Below are 19774 nucleotides of genomic sequence, written 5' to 3'. Positions count from 1 at the left end.
TGATTAGTCCCAACAGACTATAAAAGTTATCGCCAAGCGTAGCATAATTTTCAATGTAAAATTGTGTGCATTTGTTTTCTCGATTTTGATTATCATTATTTAATTATCATTAATAGATGAGAACAATAATTCATACTGAACATAAATTTTTTACATACCATATAATCATATTTATCAACTTCTGAAAAGATCATTTTAATTATCAATTTGAAACTTACACAAGAAAATAACTTTCAAAAATAACCTATATTCTGTTAATTTCTATTTTAATCCATTAATTTTCATTCTACTCCGTTTACCATGGAAAATTTGTAATAATAAGATACAGAGATAAGTTAATATGTGTAGATAAATCGATGACTTCATATATATGGAATGTCCTTCAATGTATTCAAATTATTTTAACCACAACTTGTCCGTTCAAGTGTGGGCATTTCTTACTAGAACCTACATTTTATTAAAGTTTCGCCTTGAATTATAGACAAGGAACATCAGAAGTCTCATATACTCGTATTTAACGATTATTTGAATATTAAAAATTTTCATGGAAATTTTTGTTATTAGTTACTTTTCACTTAAAATTATTTTATATAACTTACTTTCTAACATGGAGTAAGGTAGTCTCACCGAGGGCTCCAGCAGAAATCGACCATCATATGAATTTCCTATCGTTCTTTATCACTTCTCCATAATTTTAATGTCTTGATAGACTCGTTGCCCTGTTTCTAATTACAATCACCCCAATTCTAAGGATAATAATGAACTCTCATGTTCATGTTACAACATATGTATCAATTTTTTAAAGCTGTTTTCCTGTTACAACATATGTATCAATTTTTGAAAGCTGTTTTCTTTAGCGTAAAAAGTCGAGAGATACTTATCTCTTTAACAGTAAAAGGTGATATTAGTACATACATAATGTGAATTTTTTATTTTAATCTGGATGAAAATATTTCGGCAGGCTCTTTCCAGAAGCTTAGGTCTCTTATGAGATAATTCAAATGATGTTTCTGTATACCCTTCTAGGAGACTGTTAAAAGAGATCAGGTATTTTTTGAGTTTTTAAATAGAGATTAGAGATTAGTATGTCTGTTTTTAGTTCTATTTACTATTAATAAAAAAATGGCTTCACGGCTTCACAGTTCTATAAAATGTCAATTGATCTAAATAGGCAACATGCATAAATAGCTCAGACTCCTGATTGGATCTGTTTAATCGATAAAACACGATTTCTGCAACAATTCCTGGCAGTAACTGAACATGTATGTTTATGACCTCATATTTTGAGATACACATGAGTACCTTGAAAAAAGTAAAGCCCCCCAGAGTAAATATCAAATGATATTATTATGACAGAAGTCAATTGGAAACACCTGGCTCTCATTGACAATTGACTGTTTTCAAACTTTGAAAAAATTCTGTAGCGGAACAGATTTGATTCAGACTAAATGTCTGAATTAAAAGCAATACAAATCGTTATACAGGAACCGTTAAATTTGAGACTAACCACATCACTCATAAAAATGTGTTAAAATTTAGACTAGAAGCTGTCAGGACGAATATATATACTTAACCTAAAAAATATCAGTATATCCTGAAAATTATTAACCTCAATTTGTGTCGAAACTATTTAGTTCTAAATGGTAGATAAATATTAATAATTTCAGACTCTATAGAATTGAGTTTCTATTCCCAATAATTATAATGCTATCAATGATAAACCGCGTCAAGTTAGTTAATGAGTAAATTAATAAACAAATATAGCAAACCATAAAAAAAATAACTAATCATTTGACAAATGCGAATAGATTGAATGAAAAAAAGAACAAAGATTTAACAGACGTTTCAATGCATTAAAAAACCTGAAAAATTGAAGGCTATTCTAGAAGATCGGCAATTCATTCACGCATTAAGAAAATGAAGTAAATAAAAGTACAAACAGATTTATTCTATTATTAATCTATGCATCTAAATTATTTAATTTACAATTAAATTTAAATTTGAATTTTACTTAAATTATTTAGGTCTTTTTTATCATTTATAGCTTTTTCGTTTTTGTGAATGTGAACTATTTTTAAAAATTCTCTTTTTCGTGTATTATATTCCGTTTCAAGAATTTTTCAATCTTTATAATTGAATTTATGTTTTTTTTTGATACTTCATGGTTCGTTAACGCAGTTTCATTTTTTTTATCTTATTGATGACCTTTTAGTCTATTTTCTAAATATTGTATACAGCGTCACAGTTAGTGCAAGGCACTTGAAATATAATATTACTTCTTTTGTTTTTTGGTGTTTTAGATTTTAGTTTGAAATATTTGGATAACGTATTATGTCCTTTACGACTTATACTAATATCATATTAAAATAAATTGATAGTTGTTGGGAAAGTCCTTGTACATATGGTAAGGTAAAATGCTTTCGTTTCTGTTCTATTTTTAAATTTATTGTAGAGTCTCTGTTTATCCTTTTTTTGAATATGTTGTTTATCATTTTATCCAGATAATTATTTTCTTTCAATGCAGTTTTTGCTTTTTAAATAGCTAAGCATCTAAATCTGCTCAGTCAGCCAAACTTATTATCACTGATATTTTTTGTATATATATATATATATATATATATATATATATATATATATATATATATATATACGCATATAAATGTTCTTGATTTTAGGTCTCTTCTATTTTAAAATTAGTTTTTCTTTATAGTCTTTATGATTTTTTTTATAAAGACTTAAAGTCGAATTGTCAAAATTCTTTTCTTTTAAAAACTATCAAAAAAACTAATTTTAAAACAGAAGAGACCTAAAATCAAGAACATTTAGATGCATTCCTTCCCTGGGAGCATTTTCAAAATAAAGTTATCGAGAAATGTATTGCAGTTTTCTTATTAATACATTGATCATTTTAGGCTTTATGTATTGTTTCAACAAATAGACTGTCTTGTAGTTGTTCTTACTTGTCAAACCTTTTTCATATTCATAATTCATACATGCCACCCTCATAAAGGTGGCATGTGTGGCTAAAGAACATCTATCGGAAAATAATTTGCTATCGCTTTTGTGAGAGGTTATCCAATTGGTTAGTGACCTCTTCAAATGACCAATGTACTTATTGGCACAATTCTAATAAGGAATATCAAAATTATGTTAGGTTTATTTGGTTAATGTTTTATCTTTTATTATTGTAAAAAGAGATTGAATATAAAGGGTTTGAGTGTACGCTATCTGAATATTATGTTTAAAGATTCCAAAAAGTTTAGGAGTAACTGATTTTTTATTTAAAAGGTGGATAAAAAGGTGAGATAGAAGTGACGTCGTTTGAAGGTGATATTGGTATGATGTCAAAGTTAGTGTCGGTTGTGTTAAACAGAATTAGTTTCAAAAGATATGAAGTACATGAGTTTTCATAAAAAGTTTGTAAAGTATTTTTAAGTTCTTTTTATGAAATATTGGATCAGAAATTTTAAGGACTATTCTTCACCTGTATGATTAAATCAATAATTCGAATAGACAATCAGTTCCAAATAAAAGGTAAAAATTTGACGTTTCAACCTATAAGAAAGCATTTATAAGTATGGCATGACCCTTCTAACTCAATAAACACGTATCAATTATACACGTATTTGCGAATTTAACTTTGAACAGGCAAAGTAGAAAATCAAAATTATAGTTTAATGGATATTCCAATAACCCTATAAAGCTCAATGAATAACAAATACGAAATTATAGATTCACAAAACCTAGACCAATTTTCAGATGGCATCATGACTACAAACGAGAAATAAACCAAATTCAAAATTATATTAGACATACAAATGAAACCTCCCAATACAAACGGTTTTAATTTATTGTGAACCAAATCCCCTGATATAATAAACAATACATATTCAAATATAGACCATCCTACCTGATAATGATGAATACACTAAAGAATGATTAGAAATAAAGAAAATCGAAACATTATTACCACACCTATAACTAAAATTGTCAGTTCAGCCAAGAATAAAACAATAAAAGTGTAAATTCTTTCTCAAACTAATAGAAGTTTACATACTTGAGGATTTGAGGTTTTAGGTTCACTATTAAAAAACTAAGCATATATTATCATATTGATTCTATTTACTATGATTAATTCTATGAAATATATTCAGAATATATCAATGTAAATAATTAAGTTGGAATTTTTGGAACTGTTGGTGATATTCATACTGAACACCATATTTACACTACCACTACACCAACACTCACAATTATATGACGCGTGTTTAGATAACCAAGTTATCATCTTCAAAGACTAAAGGTAAACTGCCTTACCTTACCCTTAGCTAACTCATTTTTTTCTCTGAAGGAACCTAATTACGAGAACCGAATGTTTGGAGTTATTGCGAGATCGTCTACTTTAATTAAAATTATTGCCAATTGTAACCTATCGAAATGTTGATTCATCTTATCATAAGTGTAAAAGGTAGAAGAACACAAATATCAGCTGGTCAATCGAGACGTAGCAATGATTATTAAAATAGACAACTAGTTCAGCTACACCGTTTCCCTACTACTTATCAAATTGCTGACATTATATTGCCATTTTTGAACTTTTTGGTCTCTTATGATCCCGTCAACGATTATTACTTCCTTCAACTGCAAACCAGTTTTGAATATTTGAATTGGCACAAAGAAATGCAGTTATAACTAATTACCGCTGACCACCACTTGGATTTATTAAATGCTGTATATCAGATGAAAGGTGTGTTGATGATGTTTCACAAACCACTTTACTGCGTTAACTAAATGGATGTCTAAAAATATTTTTTCAGGAAGGCAATTTTTGAAGTTTCTCTCGATCCATCCTTTTTACTGGATGGAAATCCCATCATATGTGGATGGACATGTGTGGAATATGATATGAAGGGGACTGTCCAGTTTGCACTTCTCCTAATACACACTAGCACAGTTAATCCACGTTTTATTTTTGATGTGAGGCTATCTGAGTACTAAGAAATGAATAAATTATTTCTTCTCATTGGAATACGTGGAGAAATAAATGGAGTTACATCATTTGATGATACAACTGCATTGAATTGTTTCAAAAAATAACTGGACTAAGTTGTTCTTAAATATGTTGCATCCATTTATTTTCAATTATGGGGAGGATAGGGCTCCAAAAATGAAAGAAAAAAATGTGACAAACGACAATTTTTTATTACATTCGAAAAAATATAAATTAAATATTTAGATAGATACATATACGTACATATATATTAGAGTATCATATACACAGCAACCCAAAGGATCTATTGAACGGATAAAAATATTTCTTAGTACTTTAATGAATCAGACAATATTGCAAATTTAGAAGTTTGGATGACAAAATAACCTCTAATATCATAAGAAATCGCTTAGGTTGTTGTCAAAAAGCGAATGTTGCTCATAGTGAACCTTTATTTTGATCGTAAAATAAATTGAAGAATGGGACAATTATCTTATAGTAAAAATACTAAGAAATTTTGTTTGTAGGGTTAATATGAAGATAAAAGAATTTGGCTTGTTACTTTATCATGGAAACCTGAAAAAACAATTGAAGAAACTGTGTAAAAGTTGCATAAACATTATTCTGAAAGTGTTCCGTTCCAAGGAATAATTTGTAAGTGATTCTGTGGTTTTAATAAGGGTCAGATGAATACGTATGATGCCGAGACTGTTTTTTACTGTAACTATTGCAGAAATAGTTAATTAAATCAGTACCACTGTACATAGAGATCGTTGAATACCTCAAGATAAGACCGTTCTTTGCAGTTGACTACTAGAAGTAATTGAAATGTTACTGTTCCTGAAGTTAATTAAACCACAAGGAACTTACCAAATGTAAGTGTCAGCTGATGAAGTGTTTCGAAGATCACATAAGAACAGCCTACGTGCAAGATTCGCTTTAGAAATTCCTCCACTAAAGCGAAGAAATCCGTTTAGTGTGGTCACAAGAACAAATTTTATGGACAATCTTCAATTAGGCTTATTGGTTATTCAGAGACAAATCTTGATAGGTAATTTATCTAGAATCGAAACAAGTACATGCTGGGATTGAATAAAGTCGCATAAACTAGTTACCAGAAAACCCATTTTTATAAAGGTATTATTGTTAGGAAGTACGGTCTTATGACACAACTTTTCGATATCCCATATGCAGCAGTTATGGGTCCTAGCTTTTTGTTTATTTAAGATAATGCTCGTCCATATACTTATAAAATTGCAATGGATTTGTTGAATCAGCACAATACTGATATAAAACTACGGTGGTCGGTGGTACCCGAATCTTCCACAGAAAACTTATGGAATATTATTCAACAAGAAGTAAGGAAGAAAACCTAGGAATATTCCACAAATTTTTTTGTATGTCTCACAACCAACAATCAATGTTTTTTTCTAAATTGAAATCTATTATAAAATATTATTTTTCCTCTTTTATGTAAATGAAATTAGTAGATTTTAATTTTTACAACTAAAGCGGGTCATTAACAGTAATTGTGAATTATCTACTTACAATTAACTTTCTTCAAGTGCATACTACTTGACTGTTTTTCTATAATCTCTTGAAGAAGTCATGAATAAATAGATATTTTGTTGTCTAGAAATAGTCAAAAATTGAATAATTATATCTTGTACATGTAATAGTAGTGCATTCTTTCACAGCTAGCCGAAAAAATAATAGTGGTTACTTTATTCTTGTAAACTCAAATATATCCCAAAAATATCTGCACTTCTCTATCTAGTACAAGTATAAGATAATTATGTACTTTTTGCTACAGGTCTCCATTTTCATGTCGTTGGAGAAGGGATAGTTCGAGTCAAAACTTCTCGTCAAGAGAGGGTGCATGATCGAGAAAACTATATCGATTTTAGAATGAGATTATTAGGAGAACCAGGTATTCTTAAAATTTGTATTTATACAGGAACAAAATAAATGATAACTTTTTATAACATAATAAATAATTGTTGTTGAAACAATCAGTAGGTATTAGTCTCGATTATGATGCGTCATAAATTTCAATGCTCACTTTATTGAAATCGGGTTATGATGATGTTATAATACTTGATAATTCTAATAATTATTTTAGGGCAAGGTGCCTCGGTCTTGTCTCCAGGTATCCACAGTTTTCCATTTAAATTGGGTTTGCCATTGGGCCTCCCATCCACTTTTTTAGGTAAACACGGATGGGTACAATACTATTGTAAATCTGCCCTTAGAGAGCCTAATGGACTGACACATAAAAACCAACAAGTTTTTATTGTTATGAACCCGATAGATTTAAATTTGGAACCTTCCATATTAGGAGTAAGTATGAATCAAAAGATACTTGAAAACATTATTGATTACTGGTTGTAATACTTGTGGTTCAAAAGAAACTCACCAGAGGTTACCAAATACCTATTGATTTCAATCATCACACTTTTTACAACTTTTGATAATCTACAAAATGTGGTACATTTCTTATCTAAAAAAAGTAAATTAATAAGCTATTAATATAAAAAAAAGATTGGATCAATTCTTACTTTGTAGATTTAAACTTTTCTGTTTCTCGTGTTTCACGATGATTGAAAAAGGGGGAATGAAGGATCATTTGACATTTTTTATTCATTTAGTTTACAGAATTCACTTCAATAACAAAATTAATTTAATGTACAAATTAAATGTAATTATCAATAGTATGAGCTTGTACAAAATAATTACTAATCGCTAGAATCAACATATCTTCTTTTTTAGTACAAATTAAGAGTTGAACATGTTTTAAGTTTCTTTCGATAAACACACTATAAACATTATAGTTGTCGGTAACATTATTATATTAGAGAGATTTCTTATGACTTCAATAGCAGGATCTTGAGAATTGGGGACTTCTTTGACAGTTTTCATTTGGTAAGCTTGCTCTCAGTAAAAGTTTAACTAACGTTCGGGGATCTCTTAAAGAATGATTCGCATTAGATTGGTTAAATTTTTTTAACGGTTTTACAAAAAATAGAATATTTAAATACATTACAATAGAAATATTGCTATTGCTTTCCAAACTTATTGTCATCCTGAAAGAATATTGGTTATACTTGTTATTTCAATAAAGTATAGTGATTAATAAATGCATATACAACGATGTCATTGGTTTTTCATTCCATTTTTAAAGCTCTCAAATAGTATGTAAATAGTTCACCTTGTTGATTTTTCAGTGGTAATTGTACACGATTTCTTTTGCTTGGGCTTGGAAAATCTATTTGGTGGAGGCAATCAGTTTTTCAAAAACGCTCAAATTGAAATTTGTACTGATACACAAAAGTAAAAAAATCATTTTTACCGGTTGGCAAGTAAACCATATAATAATTTGAAATTTTTAGATAAAGGATTTTAACGAGGTCGAAAATTGTCGATTTTGCAGTAAATTGAAACACAATTATAATAGTCAGAATTGTATAAAATTGATATTATGTAGAATGAGATATATTTTTTAATCTATAAATTAATATTTTAATTTGTATTCAAGTAACTAATATAAACAGTGTCTTTCAACATAAAATATTGATAGGCATTCCAGTTACATTTTGGAACAATGTATGATTGTGACAAGAAGTAGAGCAAATAAGAGATCTGTCAATGTTTCTTCCATGAAGGACTTAATTGGCAGAAAAATGTAGTATATATAGGTAGGTCAAGTGAGAGAGCTTCAATTTACCATCTCTGAAGATGGTAATTTGGTTATTTATGGTTTATTTAACCCGCGTCAAAAAATGTGATTTTTAGAGTTGATGTAGTGATAGCAGAATTTAACCTTGCATGTGGTTTTCTTTCAATTACTCTCTCATCTAGAATATAATAATACTAGATTGTATCAAGAATTACTCAGTATGTCTAATAAATATATATCTCAAGTCTTAAGTAACAGATTATATTGATAATCAGTTGCAAACATATTTCTATCAAGAGTATACGATAATCCAATATACTTATACCTCCAAAACTAATATCGGTGTCGCTTGCACATTTACCTCAAATCATAGATTCCTTTCAGTTCCAACAACACTCGAGAAATCACAATTTTTATGACGCAAAATTATAACAACACATCACAATATCCATCCATCTCTTCGGGAAGTTTTTTGGTAGGATAGAAATTGTAATAATCAGAAGAATTTTAATTCGTGTTTGCCATAACTGTAATGCTATTATGACTGACAAATACATACTCATAGAGTGCAAACTATATTTTAAAGCTATCGACTTTTACAACAATTATTGTTGTAGACAAAGACATTGAACTAAAATAGAACACTACTTTCAAAAACATCCAAAGTAATTATATTCAAATAGATTCGAATATGAAATCAATTTTTACTATTCAATTCTCAAAAAACTGTATCTATCAAGTGTTCCATTGGCACAAGAGCAAGCAAAAATGTTTACCTACATATTATTAGAATCGATTACGTATTACATAAATGATATTTTGGTAAATTTTCCAGCCGGTAAAATCGATCTCCTGCAACAAAAGTTTCAAATTGTTAATTAATAAGTAAAAAAATAGAAACCGTCAATGTAAACATTTTGGAAAATAGCAAATTCTTAGTTGCATGAACTAGATTTTGTGTGAAAAGATGTTCAAGGTAATGGTATGCACTGGTTATGCATGAAATACTGGGAGAGCACACTTTCTATCTTGACCACTATACTATATTTTCCCTGGAGAAGCAGTTTCCTTACCATTTATCATGTAGTGGGGATTTTATTATTACAAATAGTAGTTTTGGCCATTCAGCATTCACAATTTTGATACTTGATTTGAACACCTGAAAGCTCTAGAATAGTCTATTTCATAAAAATATTCTGGTAATCAACTGGTAACAGCAAAAAGCATAACAATACTACTTTCACCTGATTTAAATTATACTCATATCTCTAAACCAACTGATAAATGATTAAGAAGGATTCTGGTTGCCATACAAAAACCTTATGCGATTTTTCTTATTATTATTGCCATAGAATGATAAATAGTTTGATATTGAATTCACAAGATCAGAAACACATATTTGAATCAGAAACCAATCCAATTCTGCTTTCATCAGAGAACGTCACGAAATTCTAGTTAGAGCCCTGATTCCAACACAAACATACATTTTTTGTTCATAAGTCACCTTAAAAATCCTCAAAGGTCTTCTACGTTGCACCGATTGTTTTTCAAGAGTTCTTTCCCTGGATATGGTAATTGCCTCCTTTTGTGCAATTATTGTCATCTGACAGTTTTACGCTTCAGTTGTACATCTTTTTCTCCCACTTCTAAGTCGATTCTCACAGTACTTGGTTTCTTGAAGCTTTCCATTAATTGTCGAAACGGCAACTTAAATGACGCCACTTCAAGTTGACTAAAGTCTTGTAAAATAGAAATAATCGTTGATTGGTTAAGAGCGGCTTAAATTTACAATTCAATAAAGCAATATTTAAGTTTTAGTAGCAGTATTAAACCAATATGCCAAAATCAAGTTTAATGTTATTCTTAGCATCACAATTTGTAAATATCTTTCAAGCAAATGGTCTACATTTTAAAACAAACATTTGTGAGTCATGTTTGGTATTCTTAAATATTTCAAATTTATGACCACATGTGTATTTTGAAGACTTTAGACTATTAAAAACGATGATTCAATTTTTCGAAAACTATTAATTCGAGTTTATGAATTACAAAAACTCAAACAGTAGACCTAAATGAATGACCAAAAGTTTTATTTTACTATAAAATTTCCTAAAATACGAATTTTCTTGTAATCTACGCATGTCTTTCCGCTGTCTTCCTCTGTGCTAATTACATTTTTTCTATACATTCTCTAATTTAGAACGTTTCGGATCAGGAAACATTCAGATGTGAAGTCGAACACAAATTTGGAGTCAGCTGTGTTGGATCTGGGGTGGTATTATGTAAAGTTACCTTAGATAGAGGAGGATATGTACCAGGTGAAAGTATAGGTGAGAAAATGTCTTTTTTAACTAAACAAGGTAAAATTATCTCTTACTTCGGATACATTTGAAAAAACAATAAGTAATCAAATGTCTACATCTAATTGATACATTTGGACTAAAAAGAAAGAATTAATAAAAAGTTTGTTATTTGTTAAAAAGTCGCTAATAGTTCAATACGGATCTGTAATTTAGAATAAATTCAATAGATCAATCATTAACTTTTTAGGAAAAATACTCCATAGATTAGTATTTTCACTTTTTTGACATGCACTAATGAAGTATGTGCTGCGTAAGTCAACAAATGATTTAAGAAAATCGATGAATAACAAAATCAGTTCTAGTGAAGTCATTCAACATAATTCATTTAAATGGAATGTACACAATTAAAATGCTACAAATGATTGGATATGGATATAAATCCAGAACGCAAATGGAAGTAACACATCTATTCAGAAAAAAATATCCTGATCTTCCACCGATAGCGTGAAGTACTATAAATAAATTATAGAAAACCCTCTTGCAACAAAAAAAACAATACTCATTGACAAACCGCGGTTAGTAAAAATATCAAAATGCTGCAATAAGAAACTCCTAATATTTCTAACAGGCAGATATCTTCTGATGTTGAAAGACAATCGTCAATAGCACATAAATTGCCTCCTCACGAACTAAGAATCCTCCAGAAGTTACAAATAGGACACAGCAGTTTTCTGAACAAACTATGGATCAACTAAATACTAACAACATTCTAATAGAGGACATTTAGTTTGGAAGGCCAAGCAAGGCCCAGAAAAGAGAACGTTTGGTTAGAAACTATAGGAAATCAAGTTTTAGAACCAATATTCTTTGACACTCAATGGTGTTCGACGTTTGGAATTCTCGTAATTACCTAATTTTTCCAATCCCCTGTACATGCTATTTTTCCTCTATAGAAACATTCCGCAAGACCTGTTCGTCAGTATCTTGATGCTGTATTTTCACGCAGGTAGATAGGTAGAGTGGAACAAAATGAATGGTCTCCAAGATTCCAAAATCTCAATCCTTTGTACTTTATTTTATGTAGGTACCTAAGTTTTTAAAACTAATTTTTCAAATGTGAAGAGAACGAATAAGAAATGGATGCAGAGTAATTTCGCCCCAAGTCATTATATTTTCCATTTTCATTATTTATCTAGAACTTTGCACATCCTATAAAAATAGTGTAACAATAACAGTGTTATCCAATTAACAAAACCAACCATTAAATATTACATCTAAATTGGAACACCCTGTACTCATTATGTTTGAATGTCAATAGATGCCATTAAAAATATTCATCTACGGATCTAATTTAGTCCAAGTTACAGGTTATTACAAAGTTAATAATTCAAAAATTTTTAACAATTTTTTTAATATATTAACGGTGATAAGGATTGGACAACAATTATATAAAACTCATATGTACAATTGAATGAACTAGCAACTTTTTGAAATTATTTCTTACAAATATAAGTCGGAAGGAAATTTTAGGAATATCTGGAAGTGTGTACAACAGAAGTAGAGTTACAATAAAAACTACAAAAGCATGTTTGATAGAAACCATAACATATATGGCCAGGGGTAAAGTTGTACAATCAGAAAAGAGAGAACTAGCATCACTTTCACGAGGAAAAATCCGTCCTGGCGAAAAAGATGAATGGATAAATGAGCATTTGTACATTCCACCATTACCTCCAACTAATCTGAGAGGATGCCATCTCATTAAAATTAATTATGATGTTTATGTAAGTATTTTTGTTACAAAAAATGTATTCGATTGTACGTAATTCCAATCTACCGAAGTAAATTTCAGTAACAGCGTTCCCATAAATTATAATAATCTCGACTAAACCCTTTGATTATCCTACTCTCTGTAATTTCATTAGCATAGAAATTCATTATTTTGAAGACATGTCATAATAACTTCACAAGGTCTTTTTGTGTTAACAGAGAAATGATGTCTTAATTTTTTCGTTGAGATTTGTATCTCTTTCAAAACCCCACCGACGATAAAAGTGTTTTATAAATAACAAAAAAGCTAAATTAGTGAACCTAATAATCTTATCCCATCACGCGAAGACAATTATATTATTGAAAGTGTTTTCTAAATAATTTTGAACCTACGTTTAGTGTGAGCTGGAACCAAATCTCAAAGTTAACAAGATGTGGTAGAAATGTAGGAATAATTTAAATTTGTGTATGAGGTATTCCTTTAAAAGTCTGCATAAACAGGAATGAAGAAATTATTTATTCATTGATATGAGTTTGTTACAATAATGTAAGTAATTTCGTAAAGCGTTACATTGAACGTCCTCCGAATTTTCTTAAATTTTATATTCCTCATGTTTGTGGAACAAAAAGTATTGCAATTTAAAAAATATTTTGTACCAAACTGATAAAATTTCTCGTCCATCTATAAATTCCAGGAATAATCTAAAATTTTACCTACTGAATATGTTCTTGATGAGTGACGTTTTCTTATAGATTTTTTTTTACTTCACGACAAGACTTTTTTATTAAAATACTGGTCGACATTGACAACCTTAATATAAACTGACCAAAATGATAAACCCATACCACTTTATTGAGTGCTGCTTTCTCCATTAGATAACTTACTGAAAATGCTGCCCTCGCTACTAATGTATGTAAAGGATGCTGCAAATTTAAACTATAATAAAAATTAACGGTAATCTACCATTTCCAATAGCAAGTCTCACTGAAAAATAAAGTCTGATGCACATCATCGTCATATTGTGGATTTTTAGAATATAGCGGGATTCATAACTGAAGATGACCTGATTCAATAAATTATTCCATTCAATTTTTCTATAGACCAGAGCATGAGGCAGCATCCAGTGTAGACTATATGAAAAAGACCAACATTCCGTATTCAACGAATACCAAGCATCTTATGTTGTTCAGACCAATGATTCGCAATTTTTTGCGAGCTGCTAAATCGGTCTCTAAAAACATGTCACCTCTAATACAATTTCAAACGCCAAACACATAAACCGTTAAGCATGAAATTTTGATCATTTCCTTCTAATGTAAAATAAATAGGTAAAAGTTTTATTAATTATGACGAGCATCGGTCGTCGGTTACTTTATACTTTGTCGACAAAAAGTCAGTTAAAAAGCCCAGTGGAACTCAAACATCGAAGGATTATAGGCAAAAATATCATATCTCCTTGAAATGACTTTAAATACACTATACTCATCAATAGAAATTGTGAAGAAAACGACAACCATAGCATTTGAGTAAGTACTTAAACTACATCTGATGCCTAATAATAATTATTTACTTCGTTAAAAATATATACCTATAAATCTGCAAATCTGCTGTGGTTTATAAATTTAAAAGAAACTAAAAAAATGCTTCTTGTTGTATTTATTTTACATTTACTTTCACGTCTTTTTTCAGCTTCAGCTGATTTCTGCAAAACCGTTTTATAGCTAAATTGAAATAAGTTGTGTCTTCTCAATCATATTTGTTAAGAGCAAATGTTGATGTTTTATCATATCATCAGTACAATTGTGTAACCCAAAAATAAGAAATTCCAATCTAATAAGTAGTTACCAACTTTAAATGGGTCAAGTACATTATTTCGTTAATTTTCTAAATAAATATTTATATGAAAAAATACCAGTAGAGTGAACAAACCTTGCTGTTCTCTGTTAGTGACTCCATATCTAGTTTTGCCGATACCTCCGTACCCACCCATAAATTCTTCAGGCAGGGTCGAGCTGTTCTCGCAATTGGTCACTTCTTCCTGTAGGTTAAGGTCTCCGCTGTTCTCGCAAATGGTCACTCCTTCCTGTAGATTAAGGTCTCCTTCGAACGACGCTAACCGATTTTGGTGGACTACTTTCAATTTTTCCTTGGAGATCTTGTTTGTGCGATAGATGACATCATTGATCCTTTTCTTGATTAAGTATGTACCTTTCCATGATATGTGTAATTTTAGAGAAAATCCTTTTCTCCTCATCGAAGTTGTAAAGCTATACTTTATCCCCCACTTTAAAACCGCCGTCTATAGCTTCCGTGTCGTATCGTTTTTTCATTCTGTCACTAACAACTTGAAGATTTGAGCGAACCAATTCGTGTATATAATCAATTGTCCTTCTCAATTGGATTATATAATCGGCCCCCGCTAGATCTTCTCTAGATCGACAGCTAAATTCTAGATCACACGTCATTTCACGTCTAAACAGGTGCTTCATAGATATACTCATTAATAGCAAATCAATAAACCATCGCAAATAGGGATAGATAATGATCCTAATCTCTCTAGTGGCTGGATTTTTTGACAAATATATGCCAATATGTTCATTCTCTCGACCATTCTATCTGATTGTGGAAAAAATGCGGTTGTTCTAGTCTTCTTCATTACCTGGTGACCGATTTCCTGATACACATGGCCGTAGAAGTTTCTTCTTTGATCGCTGTGAACTTCCAAGGACATTCCATATCGGCTGATAAATTCTTTCACCAATACTTCCGCGACAGTTGTGGCCTCTTGATTATAATTCGCGTAAATCTCCGGACATTTTGTAATACAGTCCATCACAAATAGGATGTATTTACCACCACTGTCTATCATCAGAAATGGTCCAGCGATATCTAAGCAATCCTTTCGAAAGGACTTTCAACATTATTCTTGTTTCATGGGTGCGTTTTTCTTACGATATGCTGCATTATTCGAAGCAAAATTCATCCATTTTTTACACCAGTCCTTCACATCGGCGGAGCTGTTAATCCAATAAAATCTTTCACAAACTCGCTGACGGGTTATCTCCACTCCCAGACGACCTCCTGATGGACTGTCATGTAATTTCTTCGGTACCTCGACTACTCTCATTCTTGGTATGACTAGCTGACTTTTCTTTTCGGGACCATCATTGTTTTCAAAGATTATTTTTAAAAGGCCCTCTTTCAAGACAAGGGAGGCTCACTGACCCTAATTGCTTTTAGTGTCGGTGAAAATATTGACACTTCTTGCCAGGTAGGTCGCCGATTTTCTTTCTTACAGTACCGAATAATTTGTGAGGATCATTCTCCTGATCTTCTTCGATCTTTGTGGAAAACTATTCTTTGTTGACCACTCCTAACTTGATGCTTATCATTGGTTGCGGCCATCGCTGTATGGATGCAATTTTCTCTGGATCCACTGCCTTTATTGCTCACTATATGACCTAGATAGATGAGTCGGTTTTTGAATAACTGGAATTTTGTTTTTAGTATGAGCTGGGATGCTTGAAGTCATTTGAATACGTCTTCTAAATTATTTAGATGTTGATCAAATGTCTTTCCTAATACTATAATGTCGTCCAAATAAACCAGGCATGTTTTCCAAGATAATCCCCTCAAGACGTTTTCCATTATTCTTTCAAACGTGGCGGAAGCTTAACAAAGCCCGAATAGCATAACATTGAATAGCCCTAATCCAGATCCGGTAATAAAAGCAGTTTTCTCCTAGCTGTCATTCTTTGTGACGTTGTTTAACTGACGATAGTCCACAAAGAATCTCGTTGTCCCATCTTTTTGCTTGACGAGCACTACTAGAGGCACCCATGGTCTAGTATATAGTATATATATCTATTACTTTAACCTCTTCCATTTCTCAAATTATTCTTTCCGCTTCTTCTATTTTTTATCTTGGTAGTCTGCAAGCTGGTTTTCTGATTAGCTTGGCATCACTAGTATCGGATTTGTGCTTGACGGCTGATGTTCTACCAGTTTTCCCTCCTTTTGGTATAAATAGCTCTCGATACTGCAAGACAAATTCCCCCATTCTCCTTTTTCAGCTCGATTTAAGTATTGACCAGCTACTGATTTGTTCGAATCGGTTATGGAAATTGTTGGTTGTCGTCATTTGGTGGACTATAAACGTTACTGGTACGCTTCATTTTTAATAGCAATCGGGTAATCGTTTACATTTATCACATTAGATGGACGAAGAAATACTGCTTCAGAACCCACTTCACTTGTTTTGTTTCTAAAGTCCATTCCCAGAATAATGTCTTCGTCAATGTCAGCTAAGATTACTTTAGGTGTGAACTTCTCTGCACCAATTACTAATTATATTTGTGTTTCATCGTGAACGTTGGCACTCTTACCTCTGACGGTCCGTAGTCGAATCCTGGTTAGTAGTAACTTATCAGATCCGGTCCTATAAGGGTTCTAGTTGCTCCAGTGTCTACCAGCAGAGTATATTCCTTCCTTCACACTTCTCCAGCCCCATATACACTGTCATTGAGACATCTGAGAGAAGCTATCAATATGAGAGGGTCTTTGAAACTATACTGGATCGGTGCTGTATCCTCGTAGTCGACCAGCTTTAGTTTTCCTGCGCCTATGGCTATTCATTTGCCAAAGTCGTGGGACCCTTGCACGAACTCCGTACATGCCATAGCTCTTAACAATTCCAGCATCGAATCTTCCTTGGCTTCTTCTTAACCATACCTTTTCTCATGTTGAAGATCTAATAATTTGCTGACTTTGTTATATGAAACCATCGTGACTGCTTCATTTTCAAGAGCAGTATTCAGGACATCGACATTCGAATGGGTTCTCTGCATATCACGATCGCGCAGATACCCAAAAATTCAATCATTTTCTCTGATGCTGACGAATAAAGTAGACAGGCCAAGCCGGGCAATGTCTAATTCATACTCTTGTACTTCTGCCTTCGGTTTTCAGCTATAGGTGCTCTAGATGTTCGTAACAATATCACATGTCTAACCTCTTCTTCAGCTGGTCGAAATCAGCAGTTCCTTCAAGAGGTATCGTCTGCAGTACATCTAAGGCATCTCCTCGCAGTGCAACCAGTACAGTCAAGTGCAGTCAAGTTCATTACTCTAGGGGCTGCCTTAAACTGTTCAACGTAATTGGTCCAAGACGTCTTACCGTCAGACCTTGGGACCTTGACTTGTGTAAAACTACAATTAATTTCGATCTTGAGTAGTGTTTCTGTATAACAGGATTTCCTTTATACGTTCTTCTCTTCGTATACTAGAATATCTTTTGTTTTCGACCTTCTCTCTCTCTTGCCTTTTATCTCGATATTCGATTTTCACTCGTGGTCGAAACCTTCTCGTTGATATTAACCGTAATATCGTTCTTTAAAGTCGAAATATTATCTTTCATGGTAGAAATTTTCTCGTCAATTTTGGTCAAAATATCATCCGTCATGTTCGAAACCTATATTGAAAGAAATATCATTTTTCAATGTCGAAATTTTCTAGATCGTTTTTCATTCACGAGATGAAGGTAGAAGACTCGTCATTGAATATATATGTTTCTGGATCAAAGCCTTCACTTACCAGTACCACTTTCTTTCAACTAATTCACTCTTCTTACCGGACGTTTCCAACCCGCGATTCTCCAGTTCGGCTTTCAGTTCCGTCACTTTTAGGTCATCAAGTCTCTTAGCCACGTTTATGTCACTATTTACAATACCCCACACCTGTCACCAATATAATGTTTTTTTTATTTATACTATTTTTATCGGTGGGGTGAAGTTATGAATATTATCTTTTACTTATTTAATTCATTTAAACACTAACTCTAGAATTAACTTAACGGATACAAAAATTGATTATCCACTAACACTTAACTAACTATAATTCATTTAAATTCTTCGATTACTTTTCTATTTCGTTACGTTTACTATGACTATTTGTTATAAACTGATTAATTTTGCTTAACAAACTCGTTTATATATCCAAAGTGAAGGTCTCAAAAATTCTAGACAATGAACATAGAAAACAAATAAATAAAAAGATTTTCCTGGAAATTAGTTCTAAAAAATATATATAAAAAATACGATGCTGTTTATAAAAATTATATCAAGGGTGCCGTGACTTTAGAATTTCATTATAACCGGAAAGGACCGGCTTCCCGCCCCATGTCTTGGACTTGTTCGTAACAATATTATCATCCTCATATTTCACAACAATAACAAATTTATCACAAAACAACGAAACAAAACGTGCAAAAGTATTTCCTATATGTTTTTCTACTAACAATTATTTAAAAGGATAATGTGTACAAGATAATAACGCAGTAACGGCAGGAGCAGAACCTAGAAATGCGAAATTTTTTATTAAGCACTCCTTATCAGTTGATTTTCATTGGTGTATTTTAAACTGTTTAATTTTTTATACCTACAAAAACACTCAATTATTTAATTTTTCATAATTTTATTTTCAGTTTATTGTACAACCCAAGAGTCTACAGAAAGAAGTGAAACTTCAGTTACCAATTATGATGGCGACTTATCCACTTCGCTCTGACGATGAAGAAGGTGGATACAAATCAGGAACTCACTATCCTTCTACTCTTCCTATATTCAGGCCATGGCTAGAGGATAAACCTGCGCAAATATAAATATGCAATTAAATATATGTATGCACACATTATTAGTACTTGGGCCTTATACTCACCTCTTAAGAACCATTTTTCCCAATTACTTGAACTATATCAAGAAAAACCAAGATTTATTTTAATATTGATGTTGAAAATAATATTGAACGATTTTCACTAGGACAATCTTGAAAAAATGCCTTAAATATAAAATTGTATTAAGGCCATTTCATCTAACAAAGAATGCCATATAATTAGTATAACTTTTATATTGTAAATAACTTTAATTTAATTTAAACTACTATTTTTTTGGAATAATAAATATATAATAAATTACAGTGTTCTTTTCTAGAAAACCTTTGCGAAGCAACTCTTCAATTTTTAAACCTTGGTTATCCATG

At 31.4% G+C, this 19774-nt stretch overlaps 1 protein-coding gene across 2 annotated transcripts in view; it reads left to right on the top strand.

Moving 5' to 3' along the window:
* Positions 1-19709, top strand: part of LOC130898130 (arrestin domain-containing protein 17) — a 28772-nt gene extending 9063 nt beyond the window's left edge. The window contains exons 2-6 of one of the 2 annotated variants that reach the window (XM_057807197.1): positions 6804-6920; positions 7113-7330; positions 10867-10996; positions 12500-12753; positions 19221-19709. In XM_057807197.1, the coding sequence (XP_057663180.1) occupies positions 6804-6920; positions 7113-7330; positions 10867-10996; positions 12500-12753; positions 19221-19397 (896 nt within the window). In that variant the 3' untranslated portion in view covers positions 19398-19709. The remainder of the gene's footprint in view (positions 1-6803; positions 6921-7112; positions 7331-10866; positions 10997-12499; positions 12754-19220) is intronic. The other variant, XM_057807206.1, reaches the window with a different exon arrangement.
* The last annotated feature ends 65 nt before the right edge of the window (positions 19710-19774 follow it).

Source organism: Diorhabda carinulata, chromosome 1, assembly GCF_026250575.1.
Source record: "Diorhabda carinulata isolate Delta chromosome 1, icDioCari1.1, whole genome shotgun sequence".
NCBI lineage: Eukaryota > Metazoa > Arthropoda > Insecta > Coleoptera > Chrysomelidae > Diorhabda > Diorhabda carinulata.
This window is presented reverse-complemented; position numbering and strand designations above follow the sequence as displayed.